Here is a 23,822-nt window from a genome sequence, read left to right as displayed (position 1 = left end):
CATATGGGGGTCTAGACTGATGGAAACTGGATTTAAACCTTAGTGAAATGGGTTTATGCTCCTGAGGAAATAGGGGTATTTTTAATGAAAATTTAATCGATATTCTTTTTAAGTTATTCATATGGGAATTAACTTCTTTTGGGGGGATTGGAATAGAGTGATTTCCCCTCAATTGGACAGAATACTCATTAAAAGAAAAAAGACCAGCAAGGCAAATATCAATTTTTAATTCAGAGATGTATGGCAATTTAAATATGGATATGCTAATATACACACCAAAAAGGTACAAATCCCTTTTTTTAAAAAAAAAAAACATTTATTTTTTAAACCTTATCCCTTTCCCTTTTCTTTGTACCACCTTCACCTGGACCAACATATCTTATTCTTTACCTCCAGAATTTCATTGTTTCTATTGCAGATTTGCCCCCCTTTTAAAAAGTGAGATTTTTTACTTCAAAGACTTACGTTAATGGAATTATAAAAATGGAAACATTGTCTAAAACGTTTTCTGACCATAATCCAGTGACTTTAACTTCAAAGAGTAAAAGAGGTTTTGTCAACTGGAGATTGAATGGAATTCTTATCTAGGATGAAAATGAAAACTGAAACAACTGAAAATAATTTGGATAAATGTACTGACATTAGTATAGTATGGATGCTATTAATGCTTTTATGAGAGGATGCTATATAAATCAGCACACAGTTTTTAAAAAGAGAGACAAAAAAGAGAAAAATCAAGTTACTCTTGGAGGAAACAAAAAGAAGAGAAATTTAAAATGTTTCTTGTGAATATGGTAGTGATTGACCAAATAAAAGATTTCACAGACATGGCTGTTAATGATAACTGTGAGACTGAAAAAAGGATGCAATATGCAAAGCAAAAGAACTTTGAACTCGCAAATAAGCCAAGGAGATGGCCGGCCTATAAATAGAGAAAAGAAAGTGAGAGATAAAATAATCTTTAAGATACAAGAGGGGGAAGTATTAATAATCAATAATGTGAACTTTATAAAGTGGTTTTACTAATAATATTCCTCATAATATAAATAACAACAAATTTCAACAGTAAAGGTGGAAGAATATTTAGATAAACAAGATTATCTGTAAATTCAGGTTCATAGCAACAGATATTGACTATTTCTATAATGTAAGAGAGAGATTTAAAGCAATTAAAAAGAATAAGACTGGCAAAGTATCTGGGCCAGATAGTCTAACTTCTATATATTATAAGCACTTTAAGGAAGATATGTTATTACCATAGTGAATATAGTTTCAATTCCAAAAGAAGATAATGGGGGGGGGGGGGGGGGAGAGAGAGAGAGACTGAACAGAGAGAAAGGAGAGAGAAGATATTCTCTGTTGTGGTACTTAACTCGCTTAATAGTGCTGGAACTTTTTCACCTGCTCGGACACCACAAGCTTGTTCAGCTTTCCGCAATAATTCTTTACACTTTTCCAAAAGTGTGTGTTTCTCTTTTTCCAACCGCATAACCTGGCGCTATAACAAATAGAAGCAATGAAAATTGAGGACAGTCTTTCTGCTTGTAAAAAAAAAAAAACAAACTTGCTGACTTCAAACAAAAATGGTAAGACCATGGCCTTCTGAAACTGTGATGTGCCAGGAAAAAAAAAACAAAGCCAATGACGAAACCTGATGGCCAACCACTAATATCAACAAATCTATCAGTCTCAGACTGCAACAACTGGAGGGAGGCAAATATCCAGCAGCCCACATACATGGGAGATGAATAGCATTTCACAAAGTGGGTCATAACTTCTGGAGACTTAATCCAGGCAATCGTTTCAGGTTACACCGGAGGTTCTATCATAAACTACTGGGCTAGAGGGACTACTGGCAACCAGTAAGTAAATACATGTATCTCTTATCAATCAAAAGACAACTTTCTTGAAGAAAAAGCTTCTTTACATTAAGCATAGTTACATTAAGGCTTCTAAAGAATAATAAACATTGTCCTTGCTTTGCAACCTTGGAACTATTATGCACTTTATTTGAAATGTATCTGATACTTGTTACCAGTAATCTCAAATAGATATTTTATACAACATTGATATTTTCCCATATTTTTGAATAACAAATTGTTCCACTCTCATCAAGAAGAACACGGGAATTAATTGTGGGGCGGCATTTCTTGGAATACTGATCTTGAGTAACACACAAGCTCACATTTGTCCCAAATTATTACATATGAACAATACAGACAGAAGGAAACAGGACTGCTATGTTCTTGAAAGGTGTTCTAAAATAAATACTGTAATGTATGTTCTAAGAAACACTTTGTGAATTTTCCCCCCAAATGTGCACAGCACATGTACCAAAAAAAATCACACCCAGCAAGACAATTAACAAGTCTCTCTCAAAACAGTTGTCAAACACAAAGGTGACAGTGCCAATTATCTGATGAGCAGATGGGGCTAACAATCCCCCTGACTGTTCCATATGGGTCATAAAAACACACATTTGCTACTCATATTCATTAAGCAAATCAACTAACTGTAGTTGCTTATGATAATACTTGAGATCATGATCTAAAGCAATGTTGAATACAAAAAACACACAAAAACTGCCAACATTCACGTGACATTTTTATAAAAAATGTGCATGCATGTTAACAATATGTTAACAAGGGCAACAAATTTTAATCCAAGGAACAATGTTGTACTACTCTCAATGAATCCCTGTGTTAAGCTCACAGAAGGCACATATGTGGCATTTGTCTCCCACAGAAAAAAGTGGATTGTATTTTGCCTGTCTGCCACAAGCTTGCTCAAAGCACCATGAAAGACTATCAACACAATGCACAAGAACAGGAAAATATCCAAGACATCATGAAATTGATCGTTCAAGTCTTCTTGGTTATATCACAGCAGCAGACACTAACTGCTGCAGTCTAGTTCATCCGAAGCCACAGCTTTCAAAGGGCAAGCACTGGATGCATTTAAGAGGTAAGAGGAACCATCACAGGAAACATTCCGAGCCCCTCCTCATGTCTGCTTATATGTGCAGAAAGAATGAGAAATGTTGACCTACTTTATCAAGGTAGTGTAATCTGTGTAAGCACTGTGCCGTTTCATATTATTTTTCTGATGATTATGGAAGATATACATGAACATATCAAGGTACCTTATTTAGAACCTGGCAATTGCTCCACCTTGTGGAATGCTACTGCTATCTTTCAGAATTAATAATTATTGTTATAATCCTAAGGTCCAAAAACTTTAGGGTGGTCTTCTCGAGCCATAGGGAGCAGCGGGTAAGAAATCAAATCAAATCAAATCAAATCAAATCATCATCATCATCATCATCATCATCATCATTAAATAAATGGTCTTCCTCTTTTTATAAAAAGGATCATAAGGATTTTAAAATTTTGCTTGGTGAAGATATAGCGTTCTCCCTGTTACCTTACTATGTGCACTTAAGGATGCAATTTTGCATACATCTGGTTCTAAGTCCCACTAAGGTCAATAATAAGAAGTAATTATAACAGTAACAAAACAAATTACTATACTAGAGAAGGAATAATGCTCAAAATGACTTGGGCAAGCTTTTGTTATTAGTCATACATTATGTCCAGGCTTAGCTCTCAACAATTCTCTGGATAGTGTAGAGGAGCAATTCACAATCCTTTGGGTTACTATCAATTTGCACCCATTCCAGAGAAGGAACCCATGATCCTTTTCCCTTCCACTGAATCTATGATCTCCCTCTCTCTTACTTTTATCAGTTCTGCTTTTTCATAAGTCGGATGTTTGTAACTTGGGGACTGCCTGTATTCATCACGTACAAGTCACCCTCAAATAAAAGTCGAGGATAGAGCTACGATTTAACCCACTGAAAAGCCAGTGTTAATACTTTGAAGCTTATCATGGGAATAATTCCAAAAAGAAGAAAATTGTCAGCATCACCTCAGATGGTCAACCACCCCAGATCACTGCCACCATTTTCCTGCCACACTACCATTCTAAAAAAAGAACCAACCTCTTCTACTCTCTCCAGTAATGTTTTCCAATGTCTGGCAATAATGGTAATGGCAACTCTTTGCTGCTTTCTCACCACAGTAGAGAAATGACCCCTGTCAACTGTGGAGGAAAATCTCATCAAACAGAGATGGCTGTTGCTTCTTTCAGGATTTGCCAACACAGAATAAGCTCTCAGATCTTGGAGCTTGGTCTGTGTTGAGAAAGCCTAAAAGAAACACCTACCCCCTTTATTCCTATCCGCTGCTGCAGCAGCAGGGAGACCTCACCCCACCAAGAGAAAACAAAAAAATCTGCAGTCCTTTCAACCTTGGCAGAGAGATCCAGCTAAATCTGAGCAAAGTATCACCAGTGGTGATGAAAACTATTTGGCTGAAGAGGCTCCTAATTTCTTATTTTGCCTGCTTTCTTCAGCTCCATTTTGCTATCTGTTCCCCTCAATTGTCCACAGCCACCTGCTTGTCTCCTCAAAGGAGGTCGGCAAGCAGTGAAGAATCCAACCAGGATGTCCTATCATTAAAAAAACACTAATCCCCTCTACCCTCCTTGCCAAAGCATCAAACTGCCAAAGAGCTATGGCCAAAATGAGAAAAGTGTGTGTGTGAGTGGGTGGTGTGGGAGGGGGGGTATCGCCACTTCTCTAAGGTGCCTCTCAGATGGACCAGTGTGAGAGCGTAGCCCTTCCAGGAAGAGACTACAGTAGAGGAAGCACTAATCCACTCAGCTCTCCCTGCCAAAGAGCTGCCCTGCCATCACTATTTTACTGTGTGGATATTCAAAGAACTAAAAACAGACAGAGGTACTGCACTGACCCATATATAAGTCCACCCTGGTTTTTGGTGGGTCAGTTTTTTGCACAAGTATATACAGTAAAATCTTCTCTGTTATTCAAAGCCATATTTAACCCCTTCTTTGCTATCTGGGTCATAATATACTTTCCTCTTTAAAAATAAAATAAAAAGATAAAAACGCTTCCCATCTTTACTTACCTGTTCTGGGAGACAGGAGTAAAACTATGATTTCAGGGGCAGCAGGACTTTCTCCGGTTTTTCAGAGGACTTTCCAATCCCTACTTTGAGATTTCAGGTTCTGAACGCTCTGCCCTGTCACAGAGCTATGGTTCCCCGTGGCTTTTATCAGATACTTTGTCCAAATGTTAACATATTAAGTATGTTTTTATGTTCATTCAAGAAAGTGAAAAGTGGAACTCTTACCTCTACAGTTTGGATTTCTACAATTGCAGCTTTAGATTCGGACTCCGAATTGCTCTTATGAAAAGCAGCTGTGGTTTTCTGCAGAACCAAAGCAGTTTTTTGTTGATTCAGGGTGATACAATTCTGCAAAAAATGTCAGAGAAGTTGCTAAAGAAAACATTTGTCATGCTTGAAACTGCTGCATGTTTTCTCTTTGTGCTAACAATTTATTGTTAGAGGTGCCTATGGCAACCGAATTAATTTTAAACAGTTTTCTCAGGCAAGAAATACTCAGATAGGGTTCTGCCAGCTCCTTCCGCAGAAACACAGCCTACAGCACTACCTGATATTCATTGACATCCAAGTACTAACCAGGGCTGACACTACTTAGCTTCCAAAATCAGACAGGGTCTGTTGCCTTTAGGTATTTAGAACTTAGGTATAAGCTAGATGTATTTTAATAGTGTAATTTAAAATGTGGGTAGTTTCTATACTTCAAATACAGTGTCTTCTCTAGCTTAATCATTAACGTCTATGAATATCCAGGATAAACTATCTTTTTCAAACTGGATTGTGGGTTTTTATTATGCTCTTCCATCTTGTATGAATGAGACCAGTTACATGACTCTATAGCAGGCATCCTCAAACTGTAGCCCTCCAACAATTTGGGCCTCCAACTCTCAGAATCACCGACCATTAAACAAGCTGGCTAGGGCTTCTGGGAATTAGAGGCCCAACAGCTAGAGGGCCGCAGTTTGAGGATGTCTGCTCTATAGACTCCACTTTTTTGCCATACTATACCTCACAGTATCTTCCCAGACATCACAATAATGGGACTTTTTATTTACTATGATCCTCAACTTGGAAAATGTATTTTTGTCCCTATATGTGGGCCTATTTATTTATTATGTATTTATTTCATTTATATACTGCTTTTCTCAGCCCCTAGGGGGACTCAAAGCAATTCACAACAAAACAAATGGCAAAATTCAATGCCTCACAATATAAAATGCATTACATAACTAAAAATAGCATATAACAGTAGATTAAAACCAATAAACGATAAAACATTGGCCATAAACAAACATAAAACGTAAGACATTTGCATAGGTCTTAAATCTAAAACCCAGGAGTATCCAGTGGCATTTTAGTACACAAGCAGTAGAGCCAAGGAAAGCTCTCTCTACCCTTACTTTAAGCAACCCAATAATGAGTGATGCTCAGTCAAGTGCAGCATCAGTATGTGAGGGGATGGATAGGAGCCATTCCAGATTCTTTTTCCTGACTGTTGCTCAGCTATTGAGTGCAATCAGTGTCTTGGGGAAATGTCTCAAATACATCAACACCATATCTTCCTTGCTGTAAAACACAGCATTTAGGCACTGAAGAAGGTGCCTTTCTTCTTCAAAAATGTTTGTCATAATCTGAGCAATCTGCAGTGCAACTGGTGTCTGCAACATCAGTGAGGAAAAACAACATGGCTCTTGTTCTTCTTTCCACCCTCCCTAAGGTATATATTCCATATTTTGACTCTCTAAACATTTATTTAAAGCCAGAGCAGTCCTTATCTACATGACAGAAATGTGACAGCATTCATGAGGAGTATGTTGAAATTAGCAAGCATCAGTAAGTGCACATTTTCCTTCCAGCAGAAATACTCTGCAGATCTGTGATCTTTTTCAAGCCTTTGACTCCTCTTTGACACTGTACTTCTAATACCAATTATGCATTCAACCTCCCAAATGAAGGAGTGCTAGCAGTTAGAGGAATGGGAAGAGGGGAAGAGTACAGGTTAACATAATCTGGGTAACATTTGGAAGAGCCAACTTCCAATTTAGGTCGGGAGCACTGGGCGCTGGACATAAGAGACAGGCCTTGGAGGATTACTAAGGACTGACAACTGACTTGCTAGGGAATTGACATTCCACAGCCCTGAATTAAAAGAAACGTAATGTCATAAGCTCAACCTTCCTTTAACTGTTTTGCCCAGGGTGAGTTAACTACAGCAATTCACTACATAATAGTTGCCACTGCATAACAGTGGCATCCCCTTTTTTTGGGTCCAAAATTGGCTTCCAGCCTTTCTTCATGCAATTGTTACACAGCCTTTTGGGGCTCAGATTCTCTCTTCCTTCCTTTTTTTCTCCAAAAGTATGATAGTTTACAAAATTGAAACGGAGCTCTCTGGAGCTTCAAAGGCAAGGCAATTTACAAAATCTGAAATAGAGCACTTTGGAACTTGGGTCTTCCCTTCTCCTTCCTCCTTTCTCTAAGGCAAAGCAGGAAAAAAACACCCATACTCACACTAAACAAAGGAGATTAAATACAATAATTATTCTTTCTTTTAACACAGATCTGAATGGATATTTTTGCAGACTAGACAACTCCTGAGGCACATACTGGAACACGTAGGTGGACAACACTGATACCAAATACACAAATTCCACCAATCCAATGTGCATTCACCTAGTGCACATCATATAACACAATTAATATTTGCATGTGTTGGACATCTGTTATTGATCTTTCATATCATCCAATACCATTCAGCAAAATTCTTCTAACATGGAGACTGTTACTGAATGGCAAGCAATTAAGAATCATGTCCAATATGCATATCAATTCATGCACTGTAGTTATACATGCGCCATAATCAAGAGAAGAAATTAGAGTAATTATTTCATCATAATTTCATAATATGCAGTAGTGCCAACAGTCGCCCTTTAGAAATTGTTTTACCTTTATTAGCTGTGTAATTTCTTTTACAAGTTGTACTTTCTCTGTATTTATTTGTTTTATTTTCTTGTTTTCCTGCTCATCCTCCTCTTCCAGGTTGATGGCATCTTGTTCCATCTGTCTTAAACTGTGCAAGAAAATTTTATGGACATTGTGTGAATCACAACACAATTCCCAGAAACTATTAATAGACATCACCAACAACTAAAATGACAGATAAATTTCAATACACAGAAAATATGCTATACGAGCAATCTTAGAAGTCTAAAAAAAGGTTCTAAATAATTTTAATAGTGTTGTGTGTGTGTGTGTGTGCGCCTTCAAGTCACTTGTTGACTTATGGTGACCTCGCGAATTACATAGGGTTGTCTCAGGCAAGGAATCCACAGACGTTGTTCTACCAGTTCCTTCCTCTGAAATATAACCTTCCTCTGAAATATAACATGATATTTGTTGGTGGTCTCCCAGCCAAGTACTAACTAGGGCAGACCTTGCTTAACTTCCAAGATCGGAATGGGTTTGGTGCCTTCAGGCTCTTCAATAGTATTACTAGAATAGAACTAGCCTATCTTGATTCCATGAGCAAGATGTTAAAAGTACAACTTATCAAGGGGTGGCCACAGCTGGATAGCCAATGTCCTTCCCTCTAATCCAGGCCTCTTCAGGTGTTTGGGCCTTCAACTCGCAGAAGCCTTAGCAAGCTTCTTCAATGGTCAGGAATTCTAGGAGCTGGAGTCCAAAACACCTAGAATTCCACAGGTTGAGGCAGCCTGCTCTAATTCTTGATTGGCTGAATCAAATTTCCCAAAAGAAAGATCACTTGGGAGAAATGTAGTTGAATAATAGTGGCAGTACTGATACTATAGTAAAGGAAATAACATTTAGGGCAAAGGGAACCAAACCATGTAAAACTACATGTCGGAAAGAACTGCTAAGGAGGACAAATTAAAGTGAAGTGAATGAAGGAATTTGATGGCAAACATATCCGACTAGGAAATTTCAGAATAGAAGGGCTTCAGGATGTCAAATTATATTTTTAAAATGTTATAGGAAACTATCAGAGGCAAACATGTAGTACCACTGTAATAAAGCACCACTGAAGACCTAAATAAAGAGGGTGAAACTCTAGATTCTAAACCAGACCATTCAATTGTTTATATAGCTTAGTTCCAGAGTATCTGAAAGCCTGCCCAATTTTTACAACCAAGGGAGGGAGAGCTTTCTCTGTCCCAAAACCATCAGGTTCATCTAGTAAGGATATAGAAGAGAGCTTTTTAAGTTATTGCTCCTAGGCTATGGATTTCCCTTTGCAGGGAGACTGTTGACCCCCTGCTCTGCTCTCTTTAGCCCATACGCACAGATTATCTTATTTCAGCCTTAACTGGTTGGGGTGGAAGGACATAGAATAGATGTGCGCTTCTTGATATGTAACATGTGTTGATGTCTTTAAAGTCATATTTGAATAGGATCAACTGTTCAGTATTTTCAGCCTTTAGCTAATTTATTTTAATTTATATTCCAAGCTGCTTTGAGTCCCATTCTGGATGGAAATTGGGATATAAATACAATAAAGAAATAAATAATGCCCACCTGTATCTTCTATGTCGTAAGTTCTTTCTTCTAAACATACCTTTTCCACCCAATTTATTTATGACTGCTAATATTAAAGTCATACAAATCTTGAACCAGTTGTCTCAATTTGCTGAGCTTTATTTTTTAAATAATTTTTTTGAAAATAATATCCTAAACAAATGACGTGTAATATTATAAAATCGCACACCTGTCATATTTCACGCTAATTTTTGATTCCAACTGCTTCCTTTTGTTTTTTCGTTCTAGAAGTTCCTTTTTCTGTTGTCGTAGCTCATTGTCTCTGTGTTCCAGACGTTTCTGTTTCTCAGATAGTTCAGCCAGACGGGAATCTAATGACTGTAAATGACGGTCAATTTCCTAATATAAACAGCACAGAAGGAAAATATGACTTGACAATGTTCTTAGCATAATCCCACAAAAGTTCTATGTCACTTGCTGCTTGAAACCAACATATCTCCTCATTCAACAATCCTGTTGAACAAAACATTAAGTTACCATTTGGACTAATTAACTGTCGTCTGCCTTCAACAACCAGGTCTACAAATGTTAGCCACAAATTTCTTTGTCAACTGTGAAATTGCCTGCATATCTACTCAGAAGTTAGTTCCAGTGACCAATAGGAGCTATACCTAGACAAATTTCTAGGTTTGTATATTTAATTGAATCACCCTGCCAAATGACCTCCCTGCAATGAAAGCTTTCCTGGACAACTTTCTGCCTGCTGAAAATCTCTTAAAAACACATACTTCCTCAGTATAAATTGAAAACATAATATAGGCAATCCCTGGGTTATGGACAAGATAGGTTCTGTAGGTTTATTCTTAAGCTGAATGTGCATGAAAATCAGAACAGGTGCATTTTAAGTTTAATTCTAGCTAAAATATTTTTTTAGTTTTGGATAGCATAGGAAAGGGTTAATGCCCCTGTAAAATTTGTCTTGTTGTTCAGAAGTTTTCACCTCAATGTAACAATTGGTTTTTGAACATTTTGGGTTGTTCTGGAAACAAGGATTGGTGACAAAGTTAATACACCTTTCCCCCCATGCTAACTCTTTTAGGAGTGCATTTCCCTTCCTAGGGGTAAAGTTCCTCTCACTTCCTGTCATCTTACCCCTATTCTTAACTATGTATGCAAGTCAGAAGTTTGTTAACTCGGGGACTGTCTGTATTACTCTAATGTTATAGTCTCAGAAACCAAATATTTAACACTTTAGTTCCTTATAAAACTGTTTTCCTGCCAGAATGCAAATGATGTTGAAGTAAATATTGTTTTCATAATATCTCACCCCACCCACCCCTTAAGGCTTTCAAGCCAACAACAACCACCTTTGTGAGGTTAGGCTGGGCATATGGCACTACTCCCGTTTGAGAGGCACGTATTGCCAGCTTACCAAGGTCATTTAGAAGCTAAGTCAAGGCCTTTCCAAGAGGGCATTTAGATTAGTGACTAATAGACTTCGTCTGGTTTATTTTTCTGGGGGTTTTATACAGGATAACCTCCCATCAAACACCAACAAGACAACCAAGGCTATTTCTGTCCCATAACCAAATCTGAACTGAGACTGGAATGGATCCAGATAATTTGTTTTATTCAAGGAAACCCGGAGTTGTGTTGTTAGCAATTGCTCTATGTCCTTACTTAGAAAGGTGAGATTAGAGACTGTCTTGGGGAAATTAACCCCACTTCTGAGATCACCTCCAGCTCTAGCACAAGACAGTTCGGCAATGGGGTGGCTAGTCCCCGTCCTGCCTTGTTGCCCTATTGCCAGTTACTAAAGTAAGTGTGCAATCTCCCAGGAGCAAAAAATTACCCAGCATACACAAGCAGCAATGTAATTAAGGGTTTGCAAAGACAATTATGCAAAGGTCAATAAAATGAGAGAAAAGGCTCCTTAAAACCTTTAGAACAGATCATCTTAAAACTCAGGTGTGACTACTCTTGATTCTAAAAATATTTACCTGAAGTCTCCTTGCAAGTGAATTCACTGAAATTGTTGCCTCGAAGTGGTAATAATGGGTTAAATGAATAGAAAATGCTTGTCAAATTGCTGAGGCCAAACAGTGCAGAATTATTAATTCCAAAGCATTTAAAGTCATAAGTTGCTATTTTCTTGAAAAAAAGAACATTAAATCAACTTACAGACTTTTGATTTTCCAACTGTTTTCTTTCATCTGCATCTACTGTGACAGTAAGGAATTGTGCTGGCCTCAGCGGTGTGTTACTGGATACAGTTTCATTTGTGTAAGCTGATATTTTTATTGAATATCTCTCTTCTGCTGTGTAGATCTGTCTCAGTTTAGTTTCTTTTATGATCTGAGCATGAAAGAAAGCCAGCAGAATACAATTATAAAAAAAGTAATTCTGAAAGGGAGGGACATTTAAAGAAGAGCCAAACTAAGGGAAATCATAAAATAAAAAGCAAACACGTATTTTTTTTATTCTGGGTAACAGGAAACAGATGTTAGAGACACAGATATCCCACCCCATCTCACTACCACTCATTAAGCAGAATTTTACAGAAGACAGAAATGGCTTGAATGTCCAAGCCTTGCTCCATAACCCTTCTTGCTCTGCTTTTATACCCACTTTTACCGAAACTGTAGAAAGACTTATTCCTTCACTTAAATCTCTTCAAAACAAGGTCAGAGGTGGGAACACCTTCTAGGTGTTGTTGGAGTGCAGCCATCAAAATGATTGATGGGGAATTCTTGGAACTGTGGTCCATAAATACCCAGAGAGCTGCCTATTTCCTGCCCCTTCTCTGTAGCACTAATTCTTAAACTGTTGGTCTCAACACCAAATGGGGTCCCCTTAGCTCAATGCTGGGGCCCCAAAAAATTGGCAGGAGAAAAGGTTTTCTGAACATCCACTAGTGCAGTGGTTATCAACCTGGGATCCCCAGATGTTTTGGCCTACAACTCCCAGAAATCCCAGCCAGTTTACCAGCTGGGATTTCTGGGAGTTGTAGGCCAAAAACATCTGGGGACCCCACTGCACTAGTGGCTGAGAACCACTGCACTAGTGGCTGTTTCAGATATGTACATGAATCTGTTATGCAGAGTTACTTTGCTGAACAAGCTTCAACTGTACTTCTTAAAAAGGAAAATCAGCCCATTTGGCAAGTCTTGCAAATGCTGATTTGTTATCAGCAAATGTTTGGTTTTTATACTTATTTTATATACCTAGGGTCATGTAAAATTTCTTAGGCTGAAAGGGGTTGCATGTGGAAAGGTTTTAAAAGCCCAGCTCTAGAGGACTAGCAAAAACATTTGAAGTTCAAACTTTGCTATACTTTCTTAGAGCTGGAATTGAAGTGGAATTATGTCTGCAATTTTAAATTTTTGCATGAAACTGAATTGTAAGGAACTCGTTTTTAAGATGCTTTATGGTTTTGACATATAACTTCTATATTTTTATTTATATATTTACTCTTTTAATCCCACCTTTCTCCAGATTGTTGTTGTTGTTCATTCGTTCAGTCGTTTCCAATTCTTTGTGACCTCATGGACCAGCCCACGCCAGAGCTCCCTGTCGACCGTCACCACCCCCAGCTCCTTCAAGGTCAATCCAGTCACTTCAAGGATCCCATCCATCCATCTTATCCTTGGTCGGCCCCTATTCCTTTTTCCTTCCATTTTCCCCAGCATCGTTGTCTTCTCTAAGCTTTCCTGTCTTCTCATGATATAGCCGAAATACTTCATCTTTGTCTCTACAATCTTTCCCTCCAATGAGCAGTCGGGCTTTATTTCCTGAAGTGTGGACTGGTTGGATATTCTGGCTGTCCAAGGCACTCTCAGAACTTTCCTCCAGCACCACAGTTCAAAAGCATCTATCTTCCTTCGCTCAGCCTTCCCTATGGTCCAGCTCTCACATCCGTAGGTGACTATGGGGAATACCATTGCTTTGACTATGCGGATCTTAGTTGCCAGTGTCTCTACTCTTCACTATTTTATCAAGATTGGACATTGCTCTCCTCCCAAGAAGTAAGCATCTCCTGATTTCCTGGCTGAAGTCTGAGTCTGCAGTGATCTTTGCACATAGAAATACAAAGTCTGTCATGGCCTCCACATTTTCTCCCTCTGTTTCCCAGTTGTCCATCATTATTGTTGCCATAATCTTGGTGTTTTTCATGTTTAACTGCAACCCACCTTTTGCACTTTCTTCTTTCACCTTGATTAGAAGGCTCCTCAGCTCCTTCTCGCTTTCAGCCATCAAAGTGGTGTCATCTGCATATCTAAGGTTATTAATGTTTCTTCCAGCAATTTTCACCCCAGCTTTGCATTCGTCAAGCCCCGCACATCGCATGATGTGTTCTGCATACAAGTTAAAAAGGTTGGGTGAGAGTATGCAGCCTTGCCGTACGCCTTTCCCAATCTTGAACCAGTCTGTTGTTCCGTGGTCAGTTCTTACTGTTGCTACTTGGTCCTTGTACAGATTCCTCAGGAGAGAGACAAGGTGGCTTGGTATGCCCATCCCACCAAGAATTTGCCACAATTTATTATGATCCACACAGTCAAAGGCTTTAGAATAATCAATGAAGCAGAAGTAGATGTTTTTCTGAAACTCCCTGCCTTTCTCCATTATCCAGCGGATACTGGCAATTTGGTCTCTCGTTCCTCTGCCTTTTCTAAACCCAGCTTGTACACCTGGCAACTCTCGCTCCAAGTATTGCTGGAGTCTTCCTTGCAGGATCTTGAGCATTACCTTACTGGCATGAGAAATAAGGACCATTGTACAGAAGTTTGAGCAGTCTTTCGCATTTCCCTTTTTTGGTATGGGGATAGAAGTTGATTTTTTCCAGCCTGATGGCCATTCTTGTGTTTTCCGTATTTACTGGCATATGGCATGCATCACCTTAACAGCATCATCTTTCAAGATTTTAAACAGTTCATCTGGGATCCCGTCATCTCCTGCTGCCTTGTTGTTAGCAATGCTTCTTAAGGACCATTCAACCTCCCTCCTCAGGATGTCTGGTTCTAATTCACTCACCACACCGTCAAAACTATCCTCGATATTATTATCCTTCCTATACAGATCTTCTGTAGTCTCGCCACCTTCTCTTGATCTCTTCAGCTTCTGTTAGGTCCCTGCCATCTTTGTTTCTTATCATGCCAATTTTTGCCTGAAATTTACCTCCAATGTTTCTAATTTTCTGGAAGAGGTCTCTTGTCCTTCCTATTCTGTTGTCTTCTTCCACTTCCATGCATTGCTTGTTTAAAAATAGTTCCTAATCTCTTCTGGCTAACCTCTGGAATTGCGCATTTAATTGGGCATATTTCCCCTTATCACAGTTTACTTTTGCTTTCCTCCTTTCTTGGGCTATTTCCAGTGTCTCAGCAGACAATCATTTTGCCTTCTTGGTTTTCTTTTTCTTTGGGATGTACTTTGTTGCCGCCTCCTGAACAATGTCACAGACTTCTCTCCATATTCTTCTGGGACTCTATTTACTAAATCTAGTCCTTTAAATCTGTTCTTCACTTCCACTGCCTATTCGCTGGGAATGTTAGTGAGATCATATCTACCTGCCCTATGTGCTTTCCCTGATCTCTTTAGTGTTATTCTAAATTAAGCAATAAGAAGTTCATGATCTGAACTACAGTCAGCCCCAGGTCTTGTTTTAACCAACTGGATGGATGTCCGCCACCTTTGACTGCAAAGGATGTAGTCAATCTGATTTCAGTGTTGAACAATAAATATAAAAAATGTTGAATAAACAATATGAATATACTGTAATATAACAATAACTTAGATAAGACAATGGGCAGGTGTGAATATCCAATGAACAGGTATTAGTTTTTATTTTCAGAACAAAACCTTATCAGTAGTTTTTTCTAAGTGTTACAACCCCTTCTGCATGTTCTATAATATGGCTCACCCTTTCAATCATGTTCCTGGTCTTCTCAGTTCCAACAGGGACCTCATGAACACGATATTGAAAACACAAATACCTCATCACAAGGGTAGGAGCATCAAATAATTCTCGCATGTAAGAGAAAAATCCATACCGGCTGAAGAAAGAAAATTCAGTTACTTTACCCTTCCATCACAAAAATAAATAATTCTCAAAGCAAGGATAGTAAGAAAAATAAACTAAGATAGAAAATTAACTTTAGTCAAACTTTTCACTTTTACAGTCAGGATTATATATTTCTTCCAACCCTAATCCTCCTCCCCCTACAGCCATCATAGAAATTTAACAGAGAGAAAAAGCCACTTGGTTCAACTGAAATCCTCCCTCATCATTAGATGTGTAAATTGTGTTCTTTAATCTAGTGTTAGATTTTATGACTAGTAGTTTCGCACTTACTATAACTCTTCAATTGGTTTTGAAGGTTTGCTTTCAGCGCACGATTCAGTAGCTAAATACACTGCATTCACTTTTAGCTTCTGATTGTCACGCACCTGAAAAATAACACCAAGGAAGAGAAAAGACTTTAAAGTTACATCAAAACGATAACATAGGGGAAAGCCAGTGCCATTTTTGGAATCAGCAGGTCAAACATTCCCAAAAACAGGTATACCATTTGAGGTACCAAAATGTGTGTGATGATTTAATGTGTTGTCGAAGGCTTCCAGGGCCGGAATCACTGGGTTGCTGAGTTTTCCATGCTGTGTGGCCATGTTCCAGAAGCATTCTCTCCTGATGTTTCACCCATATTTATGGCAGGCATCCTCAGAGATTGTGAGGTCTGTTGAAAACTAGGCAAGTAAGGTTTATAGATCTATGGAATGTCCAGGGTGGGAGAAAGAACTCTTCTCTGCTCGAGGCAAGTGTGAATGTTACAATTGGCCACCTTGATTAGCATTGAATGGCCTTGTACCTTCAAAGCCTGGCTGCTTCCTGCCTGGAGGAATCCTTTGTTTGGAGGTATTAATTAGCCCTAATTTCTTGTCTGGAATTCCCCTGTTTTTTGAGTGTTGCTCTTTATTTACTGTCCTGATTTTAGAGTTTCTTTTTCATTTTAGAGACACAATCAGTGCCAGCTAACACCTGTGTGCTGATTGCTTGGGTCCAGGTTACCTATAGGATGGCCTTCTCCCATACAATCCACCCTGAACACTTAGGTACTCTGAGCTACGGCAACTCCAGCCAGCCAGAACCTGACCGGTTGTCCATCACCCAAAGGACCTTTTCATCAGCCGCCCCAAGACTGTGGAATGACCTGTTGGAAGAACTCCAACAGCTAAATGAGCTGTTGGGATTTTAAAAACCATCTAAAGACGTGCATCTCTTCTGGCAGCCCCACCCAATAAGTCTTAACTAAGTTTTAAATCACATTCTATGTTTACTGTGTTTTAACTTTTGTCTCAGTATTTTAATACGTTTATGTTTTAATATATGCTTTCATGGTTGTAATTATATTTTAAAATGTGATTTCATAGATTTATTTAACTATATTGTGACCCATCTCGAGCTGAAGGAGAGGTGGGTAATAAATAAATTAAAATTATTATTATTATTATTATTATTATTATTTACTGACACAAAAACACAGTATGTCACAGCAAACGAGACATTTATGCTGGATTTCGTATCACAAAATCACAAGTCGAACACTTCCCAAGCGTCTAGGACTGTGTGATGTATTTTCAAAAGATGCGCGCAGATCCAAGTAAGGTGGCCTTTGGAAGTTGACAGATCATGATTTTGTCAATGTTTATTGTTTCCAAATGCCAGCTGAGGTCTTTTGGGCCGGCACCCAGTGTGCCAATTACCACTGGGATCGCCTGTACTGGTTTATGTCAGAGCCTTTACAGTTTGATTTTGAGGTATTGATAACGGCTGCGTTTTTCCTGTTGTTTTTCCTCAATTTGGCTGTCACCTGGTATGGCAACAATAATCAATAATCCAAACTTTTTTCTTTTCCACAATTGTGATGTCTGGTGTATTGTGTTCCAAAACTTTGTCAGTCTGGATGTGAAAGTCCCACAATATTTTTGCATGTTCATTTTGCACTACCTTTGCAGGTTTGTGATCCCACCAATTCTTTACTGCTGGCAGATGGTACTTGTGACATAAGTTCCAGTGAATCATTTGGGCTGCAGAGTTGTGCCTTTGTTTGTAGTCTGCCTGTACGATTTTCTTGCAGCAGCTGAGGATATGATCAATTGTTTCATCAGCTTCCTTGCACAGTCTGCATTTTGGATCATCAGCTGATTTTTCGATCCTGGCCTTAATGGCATTTGTTCTGATGGCTTGCTCCTGGGCTGCAAGAATCAGGCCTTCTGTCTCCTTCTTCAGTGTTCCATTCGTGAGCCATAACCAGGTCTTCTCCCTGTCAACTTTTCCTTCAATTTTGTCAAGGAACTGCCTATACAATGCTTTGTTGTGTCAGCTGTCAGCTCCGGTTTGGAGTACAGTTTTCATATACTGATTCTTTGTCTGCTGTGCTTTGAGAAGTTTCCGATTACTGACTTCAATTAAAGCAGGTTCTTTGCTTTCCTTTACATATTCTGCCAGGGCATGTTTTTCTTCTTCAACTGCTTGCTTTACTTGTAAAAGTCCTCTGCCACCAGATCTTCTAGGCAGATAGAGTAGGTCAACATCACTGAAAGGATGCAGTGAATTATGAATGGACATGAGTTTTCTTGTTTTTCTGTCCAAATTATCTAGTTCTGCCTGTGTCTCATTTATGATGCCAGCAGTATATCTTATGACAGGTATGGCCCAGGGGTTTATGGCCTTGATGGTACTGCCTCCATTGAACTTGCTTTTGAAAACTTTTCTGATCATTGAATGTATTCTTTTTAATAATAATAATAATAATAATAATAATAATGATGATGATGATGATTATTATTATTATTATTTGAAACACAACAAGATGAGTCCACAGCCGCCACTTTGCTCGCCTTTGTATTGGATCATATTATTATTATTATTATTATTATTATTATTATTATGGAACAACATTCCCTCATACCCTGAGAGTTCCACAGTCCTGTTGCATCCAGTGTAGACAAAAAAATTACTTTTTTGCCCCCTAATATATTCTAGGAAGCCGGGGGCATTTTCCCACATTTTTGTCAAGGAAAGGCCTTTTTTAAAAAAAACAACAGAAGTCACTTTTGAACCCTATGATCACAGGAGGAAAAAAACCACCCCTAGGAACAGTATGTAGTCCTCAAGCCACCTTCTGCCCATTTCTGTTTTAGTGAAATGGTGCATGTTAGCCGCCCTGAGTCCCCATTGGGGAGATGGGGTATAAATAAAGTATTTTTTTTATTATTATTATTCTCTCATTTTTGCAGGGGATGGAGTGGGAATACTATATAAATAGACCGCTGGGACAAGAAAATCAGCAGCTCTTTCTAATTTTTTATACTGATATCATAACTTTTTTAAATTCTGGCAAATAAACAACCTATTTTTGAGATCTTCATATGGGGGCATCAACCATTTTGTAATCATGTGGCTTAGTCCTTGCCTCTCTTAGAAAGGTTTCCATATCTCCTTGGATTTCAAAGACAAAGGCCCTCATGTCATTGGATGAAATGTGATTTTCCACATACTTCGCATACTTCTGATCTTTCATATTGATCTGTGCAGGAAGAAAAATAGAAACAATTATAAAAGAATCAACAGAAAAATAACTGTAAATTGAACTTGAAGGTGATGTACTACATTACCATGCCATTAGAAAATACAAGAATGGCAAAGGAAAGATGACATTTCATTTCTAAATATTATACTGATTAAATAAAATCTGGCTTAACATGCCTATATAATAAAAACATTACCCAGGAACTAAGGAATATTACACAGTCTGACACTATCAGTGTGACAAAGGTGTGCACATATACCCACATAGGTCTTTCAAACCTACTTCATTTGTGCCATGGCAAATTTTCAATTTAATTGCTTATTAATTTAAAAAGTCTGGCTTACATGGAGTGTTTATCAAAAAACAAATGGAATTTTAAATATTGTTTGAAGTGACTCAAATTATAATAAATAAATTCTTTAATTCATAGTCTGTTTGGCTGCACTGTAGTAGTGTTTTTACTTTATTTCTGTGTCATAATATTCTGTGTTCTTCATGCTTACAATTTCACAAAGCAAATTATACCTGCAGAACCAAGTGAAGGCATGAGGATACATGTATGCCAATTTTCACCATTCATTTTAAAATAGTGGATTATTTTGGAAACTTTTAAAACTGGGGTTGTAACTTAAGCAATGTGTAAATTTTAGTGATGATTAAGCTGTGCAATACTGAAATGAATCAACTTACTGCAAGCATTATAGGTTCAGAGAAAGGCCTTTTAAACCGGTCTTTGTTCTGTCTCAACCACAAAAGGGCATTGTGTGTGTCTCGGAATCTCCTTCTCAGATTCTCCTCCTTCATATTCATCGAATTCTCAAACTGCTCAATGCGACCAGTTACCCCTGAAATTTTGACACAGCTTTAAAAGTCATGTTTGGAAACTTTTTAAACCTTTCATACTCACAAATATAGGCACTATTTTATTACTATAGTAATAAAATAAAATGTCTAAAACAGAATGCTTTCAGCTGAGCCCATTACTCTGACACACAGTCAATAGAAAGATCTACAACGCCTTGCAGAAATATTCAACTCCTTTGACTTTTCACAACTTATTGTGTTACGATCTGTAGCTGAAATAAATGTAATTGGTATTCTCAACACTTAAAGCAGACACACAGCTCAACAATGGGAAGATCAAAAAAACTATGGCACAAAAGTTAAGTAACCAAAAACAGGTGGCAATTGGTAAAAACACCTTTGGCAGCAGTAATAATTGCGAGTCTTATTTAATAGATGCTAGAGATAGGAATGCCAACATAATCTAGGGCCCTCCAAAAAGTGGTGCATTTAATCAGACATCTATACAATGCAATGATAACAATGCCAATTGAATCTATTTCAGTTCCAGGTGATAATACACCAAATTGTGGGGGAAAGAACAGGAGATAGTAAATATTTGTATGAGGGACTGTATATGGGGAAAGGTCCAGAATCAACACAGGAAGACAAATCTTATTTTTCACCTCTGGCATTCACATAACAATGAAAGAGCTAAACTTTGCATGAAAGAATTTACAGCTATCCCAATATAAATGTCCACAATAGCATACACTGTCAATGGAGACTTAGATCAAAATGAGAAAGTATTAGGTAAATCCTAGTGTGCAAAAACATATTCAAATACCAATGACAGGATCCAAAAAACCCTGTAGAAGCCAAGTTGTTCTTAGCTCCTTCCTTCCCATGCAATTGATAAGCTGAATGGGACTGTATAACTTCAAACAAGATATTTTGCATTTCTGTGGAATTCCAAGTATATTAATAGCACCTATGCAATTTATTTACCTATTTTTTCTTGCAGCAAGTTCTCCTTTTGTCTGTGCAGCTCTTGGTGACTCCCTTCAACATTTGCTCTCTCTTCCTGCAGATTTTTTATGGTAGAATTGACATGATCCAACTGAGGCTGAATATTCTCAGCATTATCTGTATTTTTTAGCTCATTTTGCCAATCTTCTATCATCTTACGAGTGTTTTCCATTCTCTTCTGACGGTCCATTTCTGCCTCTCTCTTATTCCTGAAAGCTCGTTTAACTTCCTCAATCTAAGGAAAGATTTTTTTCCAAACAGATCATCAATAAATAAGATTTTTCTACAAAGCAGCAAGAAAAGGGAGGATTTCACAATTTTCTAATGACAATAAACTAAAGTTATTGCCCAAGTAAATATAATCACCATCATTCTATTTGTAAATTTAAAAATCTGGGTGATTTCTTCACTACTTGTTTGAAAGAGTAGGACTATACCATGTACGGGCAAGCCAAGGCCCAGGGGTCAGATGCGACCCCTTGGACTCTTTTCTCAGACCCTCCTCTCTCTCACCATCCTATACTCCCTTCCTTCTCTCTTTCCTCCACCTTCCCTCCCTCACCTCCCTTTCTCCCTCCTTCCTTCTCTTCCACCCTTTCGTCTTTCCTCTTTCCTTCCTCCTTGCCTCTTCCCTTCCTCCCTTACCTCCCTTTCCTTTCTTCCATCCTTCCCTCTTTCCTCCCTCACTCTCTCTTTCTCCTTCCTTCCTTTTTGTTTTTCCTTCTCTCCTTTATCCTTCCACTCCTTCCTTCCATTTTTCCCTTTTGTCTTTCCTTTTCTCTTTCAACCCTCCTTCCTTCTCTCCCTCTTTCTCATTCCATAATTCCCTTCCTGATTAAACCCCTGTGCCAGCAGGACTGAAGACCGACAGGTCACAGGTTCGAATTTGGGGAGAGGCAGATGAGCTCCCTCTATCAGTTCCAGCTCCTCATGAGAGAAGCCTCCCACAAGGATGATAAAAACATCAAAAATCATCCATGCGTCCCCTGGGCAACGTCCTTGCAGACGGCCAATTCTCTCACACCAGAGGTGACTTGCAGTTTCTCAAGTCGCTCCTGACACAACAAAAAAAAATCCCTTCCTCCCTTTTGTCCTTCTTTCCTTCCTTTTGTCTTTCTTTCCTTCCTCCTTCCCTTCTTCCTTCCATCACCAGGCAGCCAGTCCTCCAAGCAGGGAGTGCTAGCATGCAGCCTTCAAGTTAGAAAGTTTGCCCATGCCTGGACTATCCTATAATCTGCTTGACTTGCTTTATTAAGACCACTGGGTTAATAGCTAAACCTTTGGTTCAAGTAGTTCAGTGTTGCTGATATGGATTGACTGCGGCTCTCCAATACAGAGCTTTCCAAACATTTCATGCTGCTGGTACAACTTTCAGATATGCATTATTTCGCAACACAGTAATTCAGTTTTACTAGCAAACCTGAGGTTAAACCAATCCCTTATAAGAAATACAGACACATGCATACACTGTAATAATGAAATGTTTGGGGACACAACGTATTTCATGAAAACCTTTCATAATTTATTTAAGAATACATTGTTTGTAAGATAATAACATACATTTCCAAGATTTTAGACATGTCTCATTACCTTACTGTGACACACATACACACTGCATCCGGCACATGAACATGACACAACACACCATTTGGAAATCTCTGCCCTAAGAGGGACTGAGCATGTGATCTTAGATATTCAAAGTGTGAACAATATGGCTACAAGCTATGGCCCTTCTCCCTTAGCATGGGAAATAATGCAATGAAGATTTCACAGCTTCACTTTATAAGAGGCTTATCTGTTTTCTACTTGAATTTTTTAATGGGCTTTTTCATTTTTAAATTATACAGAAGTAAATTATCTAAATAACCATTCTGTTCATATTATGTGGGATGTGTGCCAACATCAAGCAAAACATTAAGATCCATTAATACAGAATTCTCGTTATTTGCATTCACAACATTTGTAAAAAAAAAATGAATGAAAGAAAATAACATTAAAGCTTAAAAAAATCAACACAAGTAGGAAGAAGAGGATTGTATTTGCTTTGTCAGGATGCAATTTATCTTATGATCTTAAAAGGAAAAACATGTCTTACTTGTCTGTCTTTTCTCTCCAAAGCATCCTGTTGCTGTTTACATTTCTCAGAGGCTGCTCTGATAGCTGCAGTCTATAGTAAAACATTTTTAAAAAGAAGTTAGCTCTAATTAAGAAATGTCCTAGCAAACTCAGTTAAAGAATTAGAGTGAACATGTGTGTGCTACTGTACTATATTATACAATTAATTGACCTACGCATAGTCTTTGGGCCGGATTGGAACAATTTCTGGTTGTATTTCTTTTTTTATTTACAGTATTTATATATTGCTTTTCTCAACCGGGGTGGGGGGGGGGGGGTCTCAAAGCGGTTTACAAAAACTAATGCCAAAATTCAATGCCTTACATACATAAAACAAACCATAAATCCAATAGGACAGTTCACTCTCAGAGGACATTTAAACATGAAACATGAAAATTAGTAACCAGTGATAACCAGTGCTCCTTGTTTTCTTACAGAATTATGGCCTCCTTTTGTGACACTGATTCAGTAGTTGTGAAGTAATAGTGAAGGAGCCCCCAGTGGCACAATGGCTTAAACCCTTATGCTGGCAGGACTGCAGACCCAAAGGGTTGGTGGTTCAAATCAGGGAGCATAATGAGCACCCATCTGTCAGCTCCAGCTTCCCAAGCAGAGATGTGAGAGAATCCTCCCACAGGATGGTAAAACATCTGGGCGTCCCCTGGGCAACCTCCTTAAAGACGGCCAGTTAATCTCACACCAGAAGCGACTTGCAGTTTCTCAAGTCGCTCCTGACACAAAAAAGTAGTAGTGAAGAATGGGGCTGTAAAAAAAATAGGGGGTGACCACATGAGGCTCATAGGCCACTTGCAATCAACCTCAGCAGAAA

General features: G+C 38.4%; 1 protein-coding gene across 2 annotated transcripts in view; it reads right to left on the bottom strand.

The window, feature by feature from the left end:
* The window catches only part of SMC5 (structural maintenance of chromosomes 5), a 58,034-nt gene that overhangs the window by 17,925 nt on the left and 16,287 nt on the right, over positions 1–23,822 (bottom strand). Inside the window, exons 8-18 of one of the 2 annotated variants that reach the window (XM_067464425.1) lie at positions 22,974–23,045; positions 20,858–21,113; positions 19,757–19,911; positions 18,950–19,063; positions 15,829–15,923; positions 15,397–15,529; positions 11,661–11,834; positions 9,709–9,878; positions 7,932–8,055; positions 5,214–5,336; positions 1,375–1,498 (exon numbers count right to left, since the gene is read on the bottom strand). In XM_067464425.1, the coding sequence (XP_067320526.1) occupies positions 1,375–1,498; positions 5,214–5,336; positions 7,932–8,055; positions 9,709–9,878; positions 11,661–11,834; positions 15,397–15,529; positions 15,829–15,923; positions 18,950–19,063; positions 19,757–19,911; positions 20,858–21,113; positions 22,974–23,045 (1,540 nt within the window). The remainder of the gene's footprint in view (positions 1–1,374; positions 1,499–5,213; positions 5,337–7,931; positions 8,056–9,708; positions 9,879–11,660; positions 11,835–15,396; positions 15,530–15,828; positions 15,924–18,949; positions 19,064–19,756; positions 19,912–20,857; positions 21,114–22,973; positions 23,046–23,822) is intronic. The other variant, XM_067464426.1, reaches the window with a different exon arrangement.

This window comes from Anolis sagrei, chromosome 2 (assembly GCF_037176765.1).
Source record: "Anolis sagrei isolate rAnoSag1 chromosome 2, rAnoSag1.mat, whole genome shotgun sequence".
Lineage (NCBI taxonomy): Eukaryota > Metazoa > Chordata > Lepidosauria > Squamata > Dactyloidae > Anolis > Anolis sagrei.
This window is presented reverse-complemented; position numbering and strand designations above follow the sequence as displayed.